Source organism: Scyliorhinus canicula, chromosome 16 (genome assembly GCF_902713615.1).
Source record: "Scyliorhinus canicula chromosome 16, sScyCan1.1, whole genome shotgun sequence".
Classification (NCBI taxonomy): Eukaryota; Metazoa; Chordata; class Chondrichthyes; order Carcharhiniformes; family Scyliorhinidae; genus Scyliorhinus; species Scyliorhinus canicula.
In genome coordinates, this window is record NC_052161.1 from 131,538,237 (window position 1) to 131,556,547 (window position 18,311).

At 52.5% G+C, this 18,311-nt stretch overlaps 1 protein-coding gene across 1 annotated transcript in view; it reads left to right on the forward strand.

Moving 5' to 3' along the window:
- Nucleotides 1–18,311, forward strand: part of mmel1 (membrane metallo-endopeptidase-like 1) — a 112,336-nt gene that overhangs the window by 24,353 nt on the left and 69,672 nt on the right. Inside the window, exons 3-5 of the mRNA XM_038773851.1 lie at nt 7,517–7,561; nt 9,236–9,397; nt 10,884–10,964. Of these exons, the coding sequence (XP_038629779.1) occupies nt 7,517–7,561; nt 9,236–9,397; nt 10,884–10,964 (288 nt within the window). The remainder of the gene's footprint in view (nt 1–7,516; nt 7,562–9,235; nt 9,398–10,883; nt 10,965–18,311) is intronic.

Genomic DNA, 18,311 nt, shown 5'->3' on the forward strand with positions numbered 1-18,311 from the left:
CAATTTCTGTTCATAGATGGTCTCATGTTTTAAGGAGATGGCAGCCCTCCTATCGACCTCCACTTTTCCAGGTTGTCTATTCAGTTTTGGAATTACCCAGAACCAATGTGATTCACCTTGTACAGATACTACATTGAAATTCAGTTCCTCATCAGGACTATGTGCTGCATTTTCATTGATGTTTTGTTGTTGTTCTTATTTTCTTCCGCATTATGAGTTTATTATGAGATGTTCCAACATCTGCTCAGACGAGGGGGAGCGTAACAGACACCTACAGATGCTGAAAGATGCCCTCGTACAAACGGGATATGGCGCTCGACTCATCGACAGTTCCAACGCGCCACAGCAAAAAACCGCACCGACCTTCTCAGAAGACAAACACAGGACACCACTGACAGAGTACCCTTCGTCGTCCAGTACTTTCCTGGGGCAGAGAAACTACGACATCTTCTTCGCAGCCTTCAACACATCATCAATGAAGATGAACATCTTGCCAAGGTCATCCCCACACCCCCACTACTGGCCTTCAAACAACCGCGCAACCTTAAACAAACCACTGTTTGCAGCAAATTACCCAGCCTTCAGAACAGCGACCACGACACCACACAACCCTGCCAGGGCAATCTCTGCAAGACATGCCAGATCATCGACTTGGATACCACCATTACACGTGGAAACACCACCCACCAGGTACGCGGCACATACTCGTGCGACTCGACCAATGTAGTCTACCTCATACGCTGCAGGAAAGGATGCCCCGAAGCGTGGTACATTGGCGAGACCATGCAGACGCTGCGACAACGAATGAACGGGCATCGTGCGACAATCACCAGGCAGGAATGTTCCCTTCCAGTCGGGGAACACTTCAGCAGTCAAGGGCATTCAGCCTCTGATCTCCGGGTAAGCGTTCTTCAAGGCGGTCTTCAGGACTCGCGACAACGCAGAATTGCCGAGCAAACACGTATAGCTAAGTTCCGCACGCATGAGTGCGGCCTCAACCAGGATCTTGGATTCATGTCGCATTACATCCACCCCCCACCATCTGGCCTGGACTTGCAAAATTCCACCAACTGTTCTAGCTTGAGACAATTCACACCTCTTTAACCTGTGATTATCCCTCTCTCTGGATCTGTAATGGTTTGATTACCTGCAAATGCTCGCATTCCAAGCATTGTCCGTCATCTCTGACTTTGTCTATATAAATGTTTCTGGATCATACCTCTCCATTCACCTGAGGAAGGAGCTGCGCTCCGAAAGCTCGTGTTTGAAACAAACCTGTTGGACTTTAACCTGGTGTTGTAAGACTTCTTACTGTACTCTTGAGGTTGGCCTTGTTGAAGTCTCCGGCCACCAAGAATTAAGGTCTCCGGGTGTTCCGTTTCATAGTTGTTTATAACTGTGTACAGTTCGTCCATCACATTCCTCACTTCTGCCCGGGGTGGGATGTAGACCGCTGTGATAATGGCTGAAGTGAACTCACGTGGAAGATAGTATGGGCAACACTTCACGGTCAGGTATTCCAGGTCTGGGGTGCAACCTGAAGGCTTCTCAATTCACCGGGCAGTCCGCTCACGTCATCAGGCAAAGCAAAGGGTGGAGAGGTTTACCTCCTCATCAACGCCTCCTGGTGCCTCCAGGGCCGCCACATCCAAGCACCAAGAGGCGTTGATGAGGAGGTAAACCTCTCCACCCTTTGCTTTGCCTGATGACATGGTGCGGACTGCCCGGTGAATTGAGAAGCCTTCAGGTTGTATGGCACAGTCCGGTGAGGCGGTGCTGAGCCATGTCTCTGTGAAATAGAGCACACAGCAGTCTCTTACTTCCCTCTGAGAGGTAAGTCTGGCGTTAAGTTCATCCAGCTTGTTTTCGATCGCTTGGACGTTTGCCAAGAGTATGCTGGGGAGAGGGGTCTTGAAAAAAAAAAGAAAATCGCTTATTGTCACGAGTAGGCTTCAAATTACGTTACTGTGAAAAGCCCCTAGTCGCCACATTCCGGCGCCTGTTCGGGGCGGCTGGTACGGGAATTGAACCGTGCTGCTGGCCTGCCTTGGTCTGTTTTCAAAGCCAGCTCTTTAGCCCTGTGCTAAACCAGCCCCTACCAACCACGTTGCTTCAGTCTAATCTGCAGACCGCCGCGTTTTCATCGCTTCCTCAGTCGGCAGCTGCAGCTGGATGATCCTGGGATCCGATGGGAGAAGTCTGACCTTGTGGAAGGTAGGTGGTTGTGTCTGGGCGGGTCCAGGGCACTGGCGGGGACCAGGGCGCTGGTTACATTTCTGGGGCCGGGTCTGGCAGGATCCCGGGCGCTGGTTGTGGTAGAGGGGTTGCTAGGGGGGCATGTTTGCGATCCGGATGAGTCCCGACATTCTGCGGGCACGGGAATACCTTGCAGCGAGTTCGGGTCCTCGCGCAGGGTCTCTGCCATTTTGGGGGTCCTGGGTCGTGGGCAGAGGCTTTCTGAGGCAGGTTGGGCTGGGTCCCATGGTCTGTTCCCTCTCTGGGCGCTCCTGGGGTCGGCTCTTAAAGTAGGCTCGGTCGCGCCTCCACGTGGATTTTTCTTTCTTCCATCTCCAGGTAGGTCGGATTGCTTGGCGGGTCTCTCCGGGCCGGGTCGCTGTCCGGGCCTCTCCGGGCCGGGTCGCTGGGCGGGCCTCTCCGGGCCGGGTCGCTGGGCGGGCCTCTCCGGGCCGGGTCGCTGTCCGGGCCTCTCCGGGCCGGGTCGCTGGGCGGTGCCTCTCCGGGCCGGGTCGCTGGGCGGGCTTCCGGGCCGGGTCGCTGGGCGGGCCTCACCGGGCCGGGTTGCTGGGCGGTGCCTCTCCGGGTCGGGTCGCTGGGCGGTGCCTCTCCGGGCCGGGTCGCTGGGCGGGCCTCTCCGGGTCGGGTCGCTGTCCGGGCCTCTCCGGGCCGGGTCGCTGGGCGGGTCTCTCCGGGTCGCTGGGCGGGCCTCTCCGGGCCGGGACGCTGGGCGGGTCTCTCCGGGTCGCTGGGCGGGCCTCTCCGGGCCGGGTCGCTGGGCGGTGCCTCTCCGGGTCGGGTCGCTGGGCGGTGCCTCTCCGGGCCGGGTCGCTGGGCGGTGCCTCTCCGGGTCGGGTCGCTGTCCGGGCCTCTCCGGGCCGGGTCGCTGGGCGGGCCTCTCCGGGCCGGGTCGCTGGGCGGGCCTCTCCGGGCCGGGTCGCTGTCCGGGTCTCTCCGGGCCGGGACGCTGGGCGGGTCTCTCCGGGTCGCTGTCCGGGTCTCTCCGGGCCGGGTCGCTGGGCGGTGCCTCTCCGGGCCGGGTCGCTGGGCGGGTCTCTCCGGGCCGGGACGCTGGGCGGGTCTCTCCGGGTCGCTGGGCGGTGCCTCTCCGGGCCGGGTCGCTGGGCGGGCCTCTCCGGGCCGGTTCGCTGGGCGGGGCCTCTCCGGGCCGGGTCGCTGGGCGGGCCTCTCCGGGCCGGGACGCTGGGCGGGTCTCTCCGGGTCGCTGGGCGGTGCCTCTCCGGGCCGGGTCGCTGGGCGGGTCTCTCCGGGTCGCTGGGCGGGCCTCTCCGGGCCGGGTCGCTTGGCGGGCCTCTCCGGGCCGGGTCGCTGGGCGGTGCCTCACCGGGCCGGGTCGCTGGGCGGGTCTCTCCGGGTCGGGTCGCTGGGCGGTGCCTCTCCGGGCCGGGTCGCTGGGCGGGCCTCTCCGGGTCGGGTCGCTGTCCGGGCCTCTCTGGGCCGGGTCGCTGGGCGGGTCTCTCCGGGTTGCTGGGCGGGCCTCACCGGGCCGGGTCGCTGGGCGGGTCTCTCCGGGTCGCTGGGCGGGCCTCACCGGGCCGGGTCGCTGGGCGGGGCCTCTCCGGGCCGGGACGCTGGGCGGGTCTCTCCGGGTCGCTGGGCGGGCCTCTCCGGGCCGGGTCGCTGGGCGGGTCTCTCCGGGTCGCTGGGCGGGCCTCTCCGGGCCGGGTCGCTGGGCGGGTCTCTCCGGGCCGGGTCGCTGGGCGGGCCTCTCCGGGCCGGGTCGCTGGGCGGGTCTCTCCGGGTCGCTGGGCGGGCCTCTCCGGGCCGGGTCGCTGGGCGGGGCCTCTCCGGGCCGGGACGCTGGGCGGGTCTCTCCGGGTCGCTGGGCGGGCCTCTCCGGGCCGGGTCGCTGGGCGGGCCTCTCCGGGCCGGGTCGCTGTCCGGGCCTCTCCAGGCCGGGTCGCTGGGCGGGCCTCTCCGGGCCGGGTCGCTGGGCGGGCCTCTCTGGGCCGGGTCGCTGGGCGGGCCTCTCCGGGCCGGGTGGCTGGGCGGGGCCCCTCCGGGTCGCTGGGCGGGGCCTCTCCGGGTCGGGTCGCTGGGCGGGGCCTCTCCGGGTCGGGTCGCTGGGCGGGCCTCTCCGGGCCGGGTCGCTGGGCGGTCCTCTCCGGGCCGGGTCATTGGGCGGTGCCTCTCCGGGCCGGGTCGCTGTCCGGGCCTCTCCGGGCCGGGTCGCTGGGCGGGCCTCTCTGGGCCGGGTCGCTGGGCGGGCCTCTCCGGGCCGGGTGGCTGGGCGGGGCCTCTCCGGGCCGGGTCGCTGTCCGGGCCTCTCCGGGGCCGGGTCGCTGTCCGGGCCTCTCCGGGCCAGGTCGCTGGGCGGGCCTCTCCGGGTCGGGTCGCTGTCCGGGCCTCTCCGGGCCGGGTCGCTGGGCGGTGCCTCTCCGGGCCGGGTCGCTGTCCGGGTCTCTCTGGGTCGGGTCGCTGGGCGGGCCTCTCCGGGCCGGGTCGCTGGGCGGGCCTCTCCGGGCCGGGTTGCTGTCCGGGTCTCTCCGGGCCTTGGTCGCTGGGCGGTGCCTCTCCGGGCCGGGTCGCTGGGCGGGCCTCTCCGGGCCGGGTCGCTGGGCGGTGCCTCTCCGGCCGGGTCGCTGTCCGGGTCTCTCCGGGCCGGGTCGCTGTCCGGGTCTCTCTGGGTCGGGTCGCTGGGCGGGCCTCTCCGGGCCGGGTTGCTGTCCGGGTCTCTCCGGGCCGGGTCGCTGGGCGGTGCCTCTCCGGGCCGGGTCGCTGGGCGGTGCCTCTCCGGGCCGGGTCGCTGGGCGGGCCTCTCCGGGCCGGGTCGCTGGGCGGGCCTCTCCGGCCGGGTCGCTGGGCCGGGCCTCTCCGGGCCGGGTCGCTGGGCGGTGCCTCTCCGGGCCGGGTCGCTGGGCGGTGCCTCTCCTGGTCGGGTCGCTGGGCGGGCCTCTCCGGGCCGGGTCGCTGGGCGGTGCCTCTCCGGGCCGGGTCGCTGTCCGGGTCTCTCTGGGTCGGGTCGCTGGGCGGGCCTCTCCGGGCCGGGTCGCTGGGCGGGCCTCTCCGGGCCGGGTCGCTGGGCAGGTCTCTCCGGGCCGGGTCGCTGGGCGGGCTTCCGGGCCGGGTCGCTGGGCGGGCCTCTCCGGGCCGGGTCGCTGGGCCGGACCTCTCCGGGCCGGGTCGCTGGGCGGGCCTCTCCGGGCCGGGTCGCTGGGCGGGCCTCTCCGGGCCGGGTCGCTGGGCGGGTGCCTTTCCGGGCCGGGTCACTGGGCGGGCCTCTCCGGGCCGGGTCGCTGGGCGGGCCCTTCTCCGGCCGGGTCGCTGGGCGGTGCCTTTCCGGGCCGGGTCACTGGGCGGTGCCTCTCCGGGCCGGGTCGCTGGGCGGTGCCTCTCCGGGCCGGGTCGCTGGGCGGGCCTCTCCGGGCCGGGTCGCTGGGCGGTGCCTCTCCGGGCCGGGTCGCTGGGCCGGACCTCTCCGGGCCGGGTTCGCTGGGCGGGGACTCTCCGGGCCGGGTCGCTGGGCGGGCCTCGTCATAGGGCCGGGTCGCTGGGCGGTGCCTTTCCCCCCCCCCCGGGCGGGTCACTGGGCGGGCCTCTCCGGGCCCGGGTCGCTGGGCGGTGCCTCTCCGGGCGGCGGGTCGCCTGGGCGGTGCCTTTCCGGGCCGGTGTCACGGGGACGGTGCCGTCTCCGGGCCGGGTCGCCTGGGCGGTGCCTCTCCGGGCCGGGTCGCTGGGCGGGCCTCTCCGGGCCGGGTCGCTGGGCGGTGCCTCTCCGGGCCGGGTCGCTGGGCCGGGCCTCTCCGGGCCGGGTCGCTGGGCGGGCCTCTCCGGGTCGGGTCGCTGGGCGGTCTCTCGGGGTCGAGTTGGGCCGGGTCTTGTTGTCGGGGGTCGGGTCAGGAGCTCCGGTGACTGGGCTGAGCGATCCGGGGGCTGGCATCGGTTGTTAGGCCGGGTCGGGTTCCGAGGTCCGTGTCGGTTCCAAATCGAGGTCGGAGCTTCACTTCCGTTTTGGTCCCGATCCAGGGACGTGGAGGTCAGGTCGGGTCAGGTCAAAAGGTCTCTATGGGCCTCGGAGGATGTTCAGGCCTGCAAGAAAAGATAAAAGAGAGAGGTTAGTAATAATGTTCGTCTTCGAATTAAATTTTAAAAGATTAGAACGAGAATAAGTTAAGTAAAAAGTGGATCTGTTGGGGAGAGCTCACAGAGAGTCGCCTCGCTTCGGCGCCATCTTCTGCAGCAGTTTCCAGTGGGTAACTGGCACAATCAGATTGGCTGGATATTACTCACTATTGGCATAAATGGTTTTTAAAATCAGCACGATGTAAAACAGATTTCTGCCAGGGTGATGAGGTTAACGTGATCCCTGACCTGGGAGCCTGATGGATTACAGAAAGGAGGAAAATCTGTGGAAAGTAAGAAGTTCCAATTAGAATTAGAATTAGAACAGTACAGCACAGAACAGGCCCTTTGGCCCTCAATGTTGTGCCGAGCAATGATCACCCTACTCAAGCCCACGTATCCACCCTATACCAGTAACCCAACAACCCCCATTAACCTTATTTTTTAGGACACTAAGGGCAATTTAGCCTGGCCAATCCACCTAACCTGCACATCTTTGGACTGTGGGAGGAAACCGGAGCACCCGGAGGAAACCCACGCCCACACGGGGAGGACGTGCAGACTCCGCACAGACAGTGACCCAGCCGGGAATCGAACCTGGGACCCTGGAGCTGTGAAGCATTTATGCTAACCACCATGCTACCGTGCTGCCCTTAAAATGTTTTAAACGTAAATGTTTTACGTTCCTGAAAAAGAACAATTCTTGCTTTAAGCAGAGGGAGGGTGGGGTGGAGGAAGCATGTGGGATGGTGCAGTTGAAGCTCAGCTGGTACAACAGAGGGAAGTTTGGAAGGAATGGCCAATGGAGTATTAATAAAAGAGAGCAGGAAGAATTTGCATGTAGAGAACAATTTTCACATCCTTATGACATCTCAACGCGTTTCATAGCTAAGGAAGCACTTTTGAGTCGTCACTTTTTCAGACAAACATGTCACCATTTCTTTCCAACAAGGTCCCACAAATAACCAGTTAATCCGTGATGAATACGAAATAAATGTTGACCCAGGGCACCAGAGAGAATTCTCAAGTTCTCCCTGACAGTTTCTCACGTACGGGACAGGTAACGGAACGGTGGTATTGGTGGGGAAGAATCTAATATCGTAGTTTGCTTGATACCGTTTGACTCTTGTTGGTGAAGCAAAACTAAGTGGCTGCTGCAGTTTTCTGACGGAAGTCTTATCCTGTTCTTGGTCCTCAGACAAACAGTTATCCATCTGCTTGACCTCGGACTGCGTGGCTTCGGGTGAGTGAGGTTCAGACCCTTTCATTAAATATGAGCAGGAGGTAACACCACTCACATTTGAATTGCCGATCGTATTTTTAAACATCTATGTACTGCCAGTTCCTTTTGGAAAGAAACTGTTGATAAGGTGACAATAATTATGGACGACACTCCCCTATCGCCATTAATTTTAACAGAAAAGTAGATACAAAGGCAAATCATAAATCACACAAATATACCCACATCTCCTTCCTCGTGAAGGTCAGACAGAGGAGGAAAATATGTCTTTAAGTGTTAAGTAGTGATTCTTAAGTATAACCGTAATCTCATAGAATCTTACAGCATTAATAAGGCCATTCAGCCCATCGTAGCTGTACAGCCACCTGGGCGGCTGGGGGTCTAGTAGAGTAACAGGGAGCCATGTGGGGATGGCTCCTGGATGCAGTCCTGCCACTGGGGTGTTTTCTGAACGGTGGCCATCAAAGGGAATTGCTTACCCACTCCAAATTTTCATAATTAAATGTTTTTGCCAGTTACCTTAAATGGGTTTTTAATCCTTACTCCAGTGGAAACAGTTTCTTAGAAACTCTATTGAAACCCTTCATAATCTTGAATATCTCTCTGAACTCTCCCATTATCCTTCTCTTCTCTAAGGAGAGCAATCCCACCTTCTCTAGTTCCTTAAGCTCCGTGAATAGAAGTAGGCTGGAATTCTCGGGCCGTTGGGATTCCCCAGGGGGCTGGATTCTCTGTTTGGGAGACTAAGTCACCATGCCGGCGTGAAAATGGTTGAGTTTTACACCAGGAAAACTGGTGCAAAACGGCCACCCATTCGCCGTTTTGCTGGTGGCTAGCAGGGAGCCACCATAGAACTCGCAGCCTAGCTGTCGATACAGCCCCCAACACTTCTGATGTGGAGATGCTGGCGTTGGACTGGGGTGAGCACAGTAAGAAGTCTTACAACACCAGATTAAAGTCCAACAGGTTTGTTTCAAATCACTAGCTTTGGGAGCACTTATTTCGCAATCATTTGGAAGGATTGGGCTGGATTCTCCGCACCCAGATGCCGAAAACGCGGCCGGCGTGGGGCTGGAGAATCCATGTCCCCGCATGAAACTGGGACCGCCGCCGGTTCACTGATTCTGCGGGCCCCGAGTACTTTCTTTTTTGGGTCCAGCTCCGCGGTCCGAGTCCGCCCTGGAACACGGCGCGGATGCGCGGCCTCCGACCTGGAAGTGCAGGTGCCCGTATCTGCAGCAAAAGCTGCGAGACCTACTCCGGGTCCCTGCTAGCCCGCTGCAAGGCTCTGAATTCGTGTCCCTTCAATGCCAGTTTGTCTGCAGTAAAGCTCTATTGTTTTGCCGCCGGCGTGGGGACATGGTCCCAATAGTGGAGAATCCAGCCCATTGATTTGCTTTTGGCTGGCTCAGAATTGAATTCTTCCCGTCCTCTTCCTGGTTCAAAAATCCATGTCCTAACAAGCCACTGTACAAAAATATTTATCTCAATCTCTCTCTTTATTTTATTTGTGGTGATTTTAAATTTGACGTTGCCGACCCACTGACCAGTGGAAATGGTTTATTCCTGTTTGACGTATCAACATACTTCATCATGCTGAAATACACACAGAATCATTGATTACACGGCCCCAAAGAACTGGATAAAATGTATAATTACTTTCTTTGTTCTATTAAGCTGCCCGGATAATCCAGAATATGGATCCATCTGCCTCACCATGTGAAGATTTTTACCAATATGCCTGTGGGGGGTGGCTGAATAGGCACATCATACCAGAGAGCAGATCTGGGTACAGCATATTTGACATTCTGGAAGAAGAAATGGAAATCATTCTAAAAGGTAAAAGTCCAAAACTAACCACACTGGGACTTAAAAAGCTATATTATTTTCAGATAAAGCTAAACAAGAACACTGGAAGGCACTCCTGCTGGAGTCTACAAACAAGTGATTTAATTTCCTTCAAATGCAACAGAATTTTTCTATTTAAAGCTTTGCAATTAAGGAGCAATTTAGCGTGGCCACTCCACCCATCCTGCACATCTTTGGGGTGTGGGGGTGAGACCCACGCAGATCCAGGGAGAATGTGCAAACTCCACACGGACAGTGACCTAGGGCCAGGATCAAACCCGGGTCTTCGGTGCCGTAAGGCAGCAGTGCTAACCACTGAAATGCAACAGAATTGTTAATCAGACAGTGTCTGCACTCAAAGGGACATGGGCAGGCAGACTGTGTGTACAAAAAGGAAGTTATTTTAACCCGATCCATCCACTGGAGGACTGAGAGGATCTGATTGCAACTTACTTTTACTTCCAGCGTGACTTTACTTTTTTGTCGGCTTCACTGGAAAGTAAAATCAGACAAGGTGTAAAAACAAACCTGTCAGCTTCCCATTAGATTGGGTAACCTTCTGGACAAAGTATTTTTCTATTCTACATAGATGGGTTTTAGTGTGCAAAGCACAATCGGCGTGGGTTATAATGGTTACTTTAGTAAATGGATACATCCAGCAATTGTTTCTGCACATTCCTTCACATGATCTTATTCTGGGGTGTGTGGCAACGAACATACATGGAGAGATCCAGTGATCATACTACATGTAAAAGTTTGCAGAGATGTTTAGTCCTGCTATGAAACACAATAAACTTACCCAGACATGTTAGTAGCACAACAGGTAACTGTGTTAACATTATCTTTTAACCTGTCTCATTAAAAGAAGGCAGAGAATCATTAACTATCTAGTAATTGGTTTTAATTTGTGAGATGCACAGGTGCAGTACGCCCAAGATGTGGGTGTGGAGTTTATGTGGAAAGACTGTGAGTCTGTATCCATTGGAGTTTCAAAGATTGACAGGTGATCTTGCCAAAACATATAAAATCCTGAAGGGACTTGACAGGGTGGATGCTGAATAGATGTTTCCCCTTGTGGGAGAGGTGCTCGAACAAGGGGGCACGGTTTAAAAATAAGGGGTCTCCTATTTCTGACGGAGATGAGAAGACTTTTCTCGGAGGGTCATGAATCTTTAGCACTGTCTTCTTCAGACAGTGGTGGAGATGCAGTCATTGAATATTTTAAGGCAAAGATAGATAGAGTATTGACTAAGAAGGGAGTCAAAGGTTACTGGGAATTTGTGGATTTAAGGCCACACTCAGATCAATCACGATTCTATTGAATAGCGGAGCAGACTCGAGGGGCCGAATCGCCTACTTCTGCTCCTAATTCCTAAGTTTGTATGTATGTAAGTGTGTAAGAGAGATCTGTTGCTTTAAAGGTAATTTTGATCCTTTGATTAGAGTCATATTTACCCCAGCTTCCCTGCCTTTTTAGGTGTTTTGGAAAAGTCAGATGACAGAGACCGTGATGCTTTTAAGAAGGCTAAACAACTGTATAAATCCTGCATGAATGAAAGTGAGTTCAACTTAAATTCATTTGTTTCCTTAAAAATACATTCATGTCCATAATTCCTGCAGCAGCTCAATGAGTGAATGTACTGTCACCTTTAGATCTGATGCACACAAACCTGATAGGTCAAATCTTCGATCCTTACTGAGTTCCAGAACAGGTGACATGGAGAAGCATCAAGATCAATCACCCTTGGACTGAGGGGGAACTGGAGCATGGGTCAGATAAGCTTCTTGCTTCTGATACTAACTAGTAGCTCCTGCTGAAAAGTGTAACTGCTTGGTGGTGAGAGAAGCAAGTTGGGGCATGCTGCCTTCCATAGCCAAATAGTCAATGTTTATGCTCCACGCTCCTTCAGCTAATTCTATCAACTTATCATTTTACTCCTTTCTTCCTTATTTTTATCAAACTCCCCCATAAATTCAGCAATATCCCCTTAAATGCACACTTGAAGAATGTTGCTGACAAAAGAGACATGTTGAAGCTTTGCCATGGAGAATGTACCAGTTGATGGAGACTGACAGAGTCAATTTGCCAAGCAATCAGCATTCTCTTCTCATACAGTATAAAATGTTGTTTCCCGCTTATATCAGTATCCTTGCAAAGTGCCCTGATGAGTGCAAGATGAAAAATTTTGACAGGTCTCTTTTTTTTCCAGCAATACCTAGTTCTGTTCTACCAACCACTACTTGAAGATTGACTGCTTTGTTGAGAAATCAGTGGGCACTGGTGGAACAGTCTGTGGCACCAATGCCTTCTAGAGATGTACAGTAAAGAGTGAGGAAAGAATGAGTAGCTGGTATTCACCGTCTCATTACCTTTTCTCACTGCCTGGTCCTTTTCTTCATGCAATTTGCTGCTAGGATCACAGGACTACAGAGGAAAGGTGGCCTTCCCCGTAATCTATCAGTGAACAGGAAAGTGTACCAGCAGAGCCTTTCACCTGACTGTTATGCTTTTATTGTGAAATTTAGCAGTTTAGTGTTAATCAGAAAAATAGAACAGTTGCAGCGCAGAGGAAAGCCATTCGGCCCATTAAATCCCAGCAGACTAGCTGCAAGTGCCCATCAGCTAGTTCCACTCATGCGCTCCTTCCCCATAACCCTTCAAATTTATCATCTCTTAGAAAGCTGCGATCCTACCTGCCTTCATTACCCTTCGAGACAGCGCATTGCGGATCCTAACCCCACTCATTCGCTACATTACAAAAATCCTCATGCAGCCGTTGGTTCTCTTCCCAATCCCGTTGGGTAGGATTCTCCGGCCATTCCCGCCCGGCGACCGGAAATTCCCGCCCGAGGTCAATGGACCTTTCCATGGTCTGCATCCCGCCCGTGGCGATTGTGCGGTGGGCGGGGCGGACGAATCCAGCCCTTTATATTTGTGTCCTCTGCTTTCGCAATCCCAAAGCAAACAGCTTTTCTGGATCTGCTCTATCTGAACCACTTGGAATATTCCGAACAAATCTCCTCACAATCTACTCCCTGAGGAGGTCAGCTCCAGCTTCTCCAATCTAACCTCATACCTGAAGTTCCTTACCCCTGGAAGATTCCCATAAATATTTTCTCTCGAAAGCCTTCACATCCTTCCTAAAGTACAGTCCCCAGGATTGGACACAATACTCCACTTGAGGCCAAACCAGGGTTTTATAAACGTTCATCGTAACTTCCTTTATTTTGTGCTCTACGCCTCTATTAGTAAGACCCAGGGTCCCTTCTGCCTTTGGAACCACTTTTAATGCTGCAGAATTGTGCTGTTCCTGATATCCATTGTCTCTCTCTGTCATTCAGCGCACTGATTTCTAACGTCCTATATTTGGTCACAGATTCCACAATGCTCGAGGTCACATTGTCTGTGCAGCCAAGGACAAGCTCTAAGTCCCAGCTTTCACCTTCCACTTTCCAACTCTGCATCCCTCTCTCCCTGGGACTCATCCATGTCAGATCCTTTGGCCAGCACTAATTCCCATCTCTCCTCAAAACCTGCCCTAGTTTACGGTTTCCCAGAATTGTTCTCCCATTCCTGCCTACTTTGTAATTTCGCCGCTCCGCCCCACGTAACGCACCCCCCCCCCTTTTTTTGCGAGCAGCCTTGCAGTGCTTTGCTGTGACAAAGCCACAAATTTCAAGTACAAGTTGCTCTTACAGCGATGTTTGAGTCCTTTTTATTGTTTTCACATTAATCTCAAGGACACAGTGGCTGAGCTGGAAATAAATAAAATTGGTTGACGCAGGGAATCAAGTTATTTCTACAAGCCTGTTGAGTTGAAAAGGTTAAAGGCTGAAATTTGACTTCAGCGTGGGTGTAAAACAGATGGAGCCGATCAGCTTCCTGCTTTATACCTCATGGACAGAGAAATCAGGTGGTGTGTGTAAGGCAGCCAAAGCAAATTTTGTGTCATTCCGAAGTGGAATTTCATCTCCACTGAGTAAGACCTCAACAGGCATGGTTCAAAGGGAAAAATCATTGGTACAAGCCACATCCATAAATGTCATGGAGATCATAATAAACACAAATTCCTAGAGGTTCGATTTAAGGAAATTTATTTGCACAATTATATTTGCGTGTTCCAGAGTGTTCCAGCTGCAAAAGCCAGTGCACTGCGCTCTAAGATTCGATTGAAGACAGCATGTTTTTATAATCTGAAGTAAACAGGCATGTTTATCTTAAAGAGACCTTGGAAAGTATGTACGATGAAGTACGTAGTACGTATGTTCTTGCCCTTGGCTAAAACCAACTCGAGTACTCGTTTTGTTATCCTTCGGTGGACAATGTGTTTTCATAATAAGGCCAAGACCAGAATATTAAGCAGTATTTTGTTTATGTTACCTGACCTACTTATTTTAATCCAAAAGCAGTGTTGAACTATAGTCAAGCATTTCCCAGCATGCCTCCAAGTTGGCAACTCATTAATTTCCCTTCCACAATTCCCTCCTTGTTGATCTTTTGATCAACACCTTTTAGTAAATTATCATGTCCTCCATAGAGAAGGGTGGTTTATAATGTAAGGGGAATGGATGTATGACAGTTCCCTATGTGTTATGAACCTGGTAGCAAGGAGGCAAGGCGGCTAGGGCTGTTCTCCCGTGTTAGAAATAAAAATATCTTGCGCAACATTAAAACAGTAACCATACGACAATCAATATTACAATGGCGATTATAATCCAGAACACAATCCTCTGTCCTGATGATCCTAACACCCAAAGCCAAAGTCCCATCCCTCGTTTTCATGTAATCTTGTCACCTCTCTACGAATATGATCCACCAGATTATCAATTTTTTCTAAATTATCAGGGATGTACGTGCAACAGTCAAGTACCTCCCTTTTCAGCTAACAAGAAATCAAGAGCCATTCTATTCTGCAGGGCAACCACTCTTATAGCAACCATCTCAGTTTCTATCTGGTTAACAGCTTCTGCAGTGTCATTAGTTACCTGCTCAAGGATGTCTCGTAGTTCACGTAGTTCGTATGCAGTAGTGGCTATTCCTAATGGTGGTATCAATGAGGAAGTGAACAAACGAATATGATAGACAGTAGGACCCTGAAGGTAATGAGTTCACAGACAGAGAACAAAGGGATGAGCACAGCATGGCTAGGAAGGGGGGAGGGAGCTTTGCCTCGTGGAGAGAATGGTGAAAAGGATGCTGGGTAACAAAGGCCCAGAATTGGGAAATGTGAAGTGAGCCAATCAGATGAATAGTCCTTTAACTGTAAGGCGGAGCATAGAGGGTTGCCAATTCAAGGTCTGGTCGCACTGACTCGTGCCGACTGGGTAGGTCCCATATGTTTTATGTTTCCTAAAGCATATGCTACCCTTTGGGACTCCAGTATAATTGGGAAGGATCATACAGGGCGGCTGGTGTGTTACATTAAATCTAGGCCACCACCATCCTTTAAACCCATTCATACCGTATCCAGCTAATCTCCAACCTAACATATTCTTTGTATCTTCACCACATCCTGTACTATTTTGTCTTAGAGCCCATTCTGCTGTCTCTTTACTGGTGAATGGGATAGGTCGCACAGGGAAGCCCTCCCCCAAGCATCTGGGAATTTGTGTACAAACCCAATAACTGAATTTATTTACCCTCTCTGCGTAAGCGTGAGACATGTATATTAGCTGTTAGTATGCAGTTCATCCTCTCCATGATGTTGGATTAATATGATAATATAAAAACATCAATGCCATCATTCTCTTCAGGTCAGCGTTTCGCTAGTACTCTCAAAGTTCCGTATGATATGGTTTACACGAGTTGCGTGGATCCCATCTGGCTTTTCCTTTACTGTTCAGGTTGTTTGCAGCACTTGGTAGGGTCCATTCCACCTCGGAGAAAAATAATCTTTGTTTAGTGCTTTCACATATACTTGATCTTCAGGTTTAAAGGGTGTGTAATTCCCTCTTTTGGATGCACCTGAGCCTGTCGCACCTTTTCATGTTTTTTTTTCAGCGGTCTCACACATGGCCTGGGCATATTTTAGTGATGCCTCATCTGCCCACATTAAGGCTATGGTCGCTGGAGTCATTGGGGGTTTAGTTCCAGTTATCATGGGACATTCCATTAATATCTCACGGGGTTAAACCCGTATTACGATTTCTCTGATTTTTCAGGGCATACATTACTATGGGTATGGCATCTGGCCATAGCAACCCATTTTGTTGACACACTTTTGGAACTGCAGTTTTAATTATTCCATCCGCCCTTTCCACCATTCCTGAGGGTTGTGGCTGATACGGTACATGCAATTTCCAATCAAATCCCATGGCTTCTGTTAGGGCTTTGGTCAATTTGCTAGTGAAATGAGTTCCCCTGTCACTGTTAATACCCATTTGTATCCCAAACCTAGGTATTATTTCCTTTAACAGAATATTTACCATTGTTATAGCATTGTCTCTTTTGTTTGGAAAAGCCTCTACCCACTGCAAAAACATGTCCACTATCACCCATTATTCCTTTGACAAATCATACATGCACTTCAACTTCATCTTCATTCTTTGAAGCTGTTTTCGTTAGAGAGAAGAAGGTTAAGGGGTGACTTAATTGAGGCATACAAGATGAGATCAGAGGATTAGATAGGCTGGACATTGAGAGCCTTTTTCCTCGGATGGTGATGTCCAGCACGAGGGGACATAACTTTAAATTGAGGGGAGATAGATATAGGACAGATGTCAGAGGTAGGTTCTTTACTCAGAGAGTAGTAAGGGCGTGGAATGCCCTGCCTGCAACAATAGTGGACTCGCCAATGCTAAACGCATTCAAATGGTCATTGGATAGACATATGGACGACAAGGGAATAGTGTAGATGGGCTTTGGAGGGGTTTCACAGGTCGGCGCAACATCGAGGGCCGAAGGGCCTATACTGCACTGTAATGTACTATGTTCTATGCTCTATGTTTTTTAAACTACATAACTCCTCATCTCTTGCCATCAAAGATTGACTAGCTCCCGTATCTCTTAAAATTGTGACTTCTTTACCTGCTCCTCCTGATACACATGAGTAAACTTTACCCACACAAGTAAGTTCTTTAAAGAGATCTGGCACCTTCTCATCAATCATCTCTTGATCAGGCTGTACAATCTTTTGCACCACCTTCGCTTCACTTGGGTTTTCCTTTACCACTTTAACAAACCCTGCCTTATCCTGTTTTACCACATCAGCCTTCCCAGTGCTTTTCTTCAACCACCAACACTGTGACTTTACATGGCCTAGTTTACTACAGTGGGCAGCACAGTAACATTGTGGTTAGCACAATTGCTTCACAGCTCCAGGGTCCCAAGTTCGATTCCCGGCTTGGGTCACTGTCTGTGTGGAGTCTGCACGTTCTCCCCGTGTGTGCATGGGTTTCCTCTGGGTGCTCCGGTTTCCTCCGACAGTCCAAAGATGTGCAGGTTAGGTGGATTGGCTGTGCTATATTGCCCTTAGTGTCCAAAATTGCCCTTAGAGTTGGGTGGGGTTACTGGGTTATGGGGTGGAGGTGTGGGCTTGGGTAGGGTGCTCTTTCCAAGAGCCGGTGCAGACTCGATGGGCCGAATGGCCTCCTTCTGCACTGTAAATTCTATGAAAACATTTGAAACTTTTCATTTCTTTTCCACCCACCCTCCTGGATTTCTTTTTTAATCTGAGGTACACTCTCCGTATTATCTCCCATCAGATCACCTTTACCTTGACCAGTTGAGTATTTCTCATGTCCCCAGTTTCTATCCCTCACAGGCTGAAACTGATGTCGGAAATCAAACTTTGATTTATGAACTAATTCATAATCATCTGCCATTTCTGCTGCTAATCTCGCCGTTTTAACCCTCTGCTCTTCCACATGAGTTCTCACTACATCAGGAATTGAATTTTTAAACTCCTCCAAAAGTATAATTTCTCTGAGACCTTCATACGTTTGGTCTATTTTCAAAGCCCTTATCCACCTATCAAAATTGTCTTGAAATGCAACCTGCTTTTAGCCAAGAGTGATGCTCCTGTCGATAGGCTTGCCCCTGGGCCTGTTTTAACTTTGGTTCCGTTATGGTGGATGGAAGTTCAACTGCAGCCGCTTGCCGTTGTGGCTGCTGTTTGAGAGCCAATTCCTTTGCTATTTTATCAGCAAACCTATTGCCGCATGAGACTTCATCGTCTGCGGTAGTCTGCGCTTCACACTTTAAAACGGCTATCTTGCTGGGCAGCTGAACAGCATCTAGTAAATTTAAAACCAATTTAGCATGTTTAATAGGTTGGCCGGAGGAAGTTATGAATCCCCTGTTTTTCCATAATTGGCCAAAATCATGTACTGCCCCAAAAGCCGATCGGGAATCATATAAATATTGACAGTTTTATTTTTAGCTAGAATACATGCTTTATTAAGGGCAAACTATTCGGCCGCTTGAGCAGACGTTCCCGAAGGCTGAGCAAAAGCTTCCACTATCTCGAATGGAGTTACTATTGCATAGCCGGCCAGGAGGGTCATATCATTTGGTTGGTTCGCTGACCCATCGGTGAAAAAGATGATGTCTGGATTTTCTCATGGGTGACTCAATAAATCAGGTCGAGGTGGTTTCAACCAATTATAAACAGTCATGATGATGCATATGTTCTGCTTCCGAGGGCGAGGGCAAGAGTATTGCAGGGTTGACAGCTGGCGCTCGCTTGTAGGTAAAGTTGGTTTTAGAGAGGATTACTTCGTACCCAATATGTCGAGCCGCAGTAAAATGCTGTGTTGCGGATGAATTAAGCAGCAGCAAAACAGAGTGAGGAACCAATACTGTACAAGGCTGGTCGAGTACAAGGGGTACTGATTTTTCTACTGTGGCCGCTGTGGCTGCTACTGCTCTTAAGCAATTTGGCATAACCTTTACCACAGCACATAG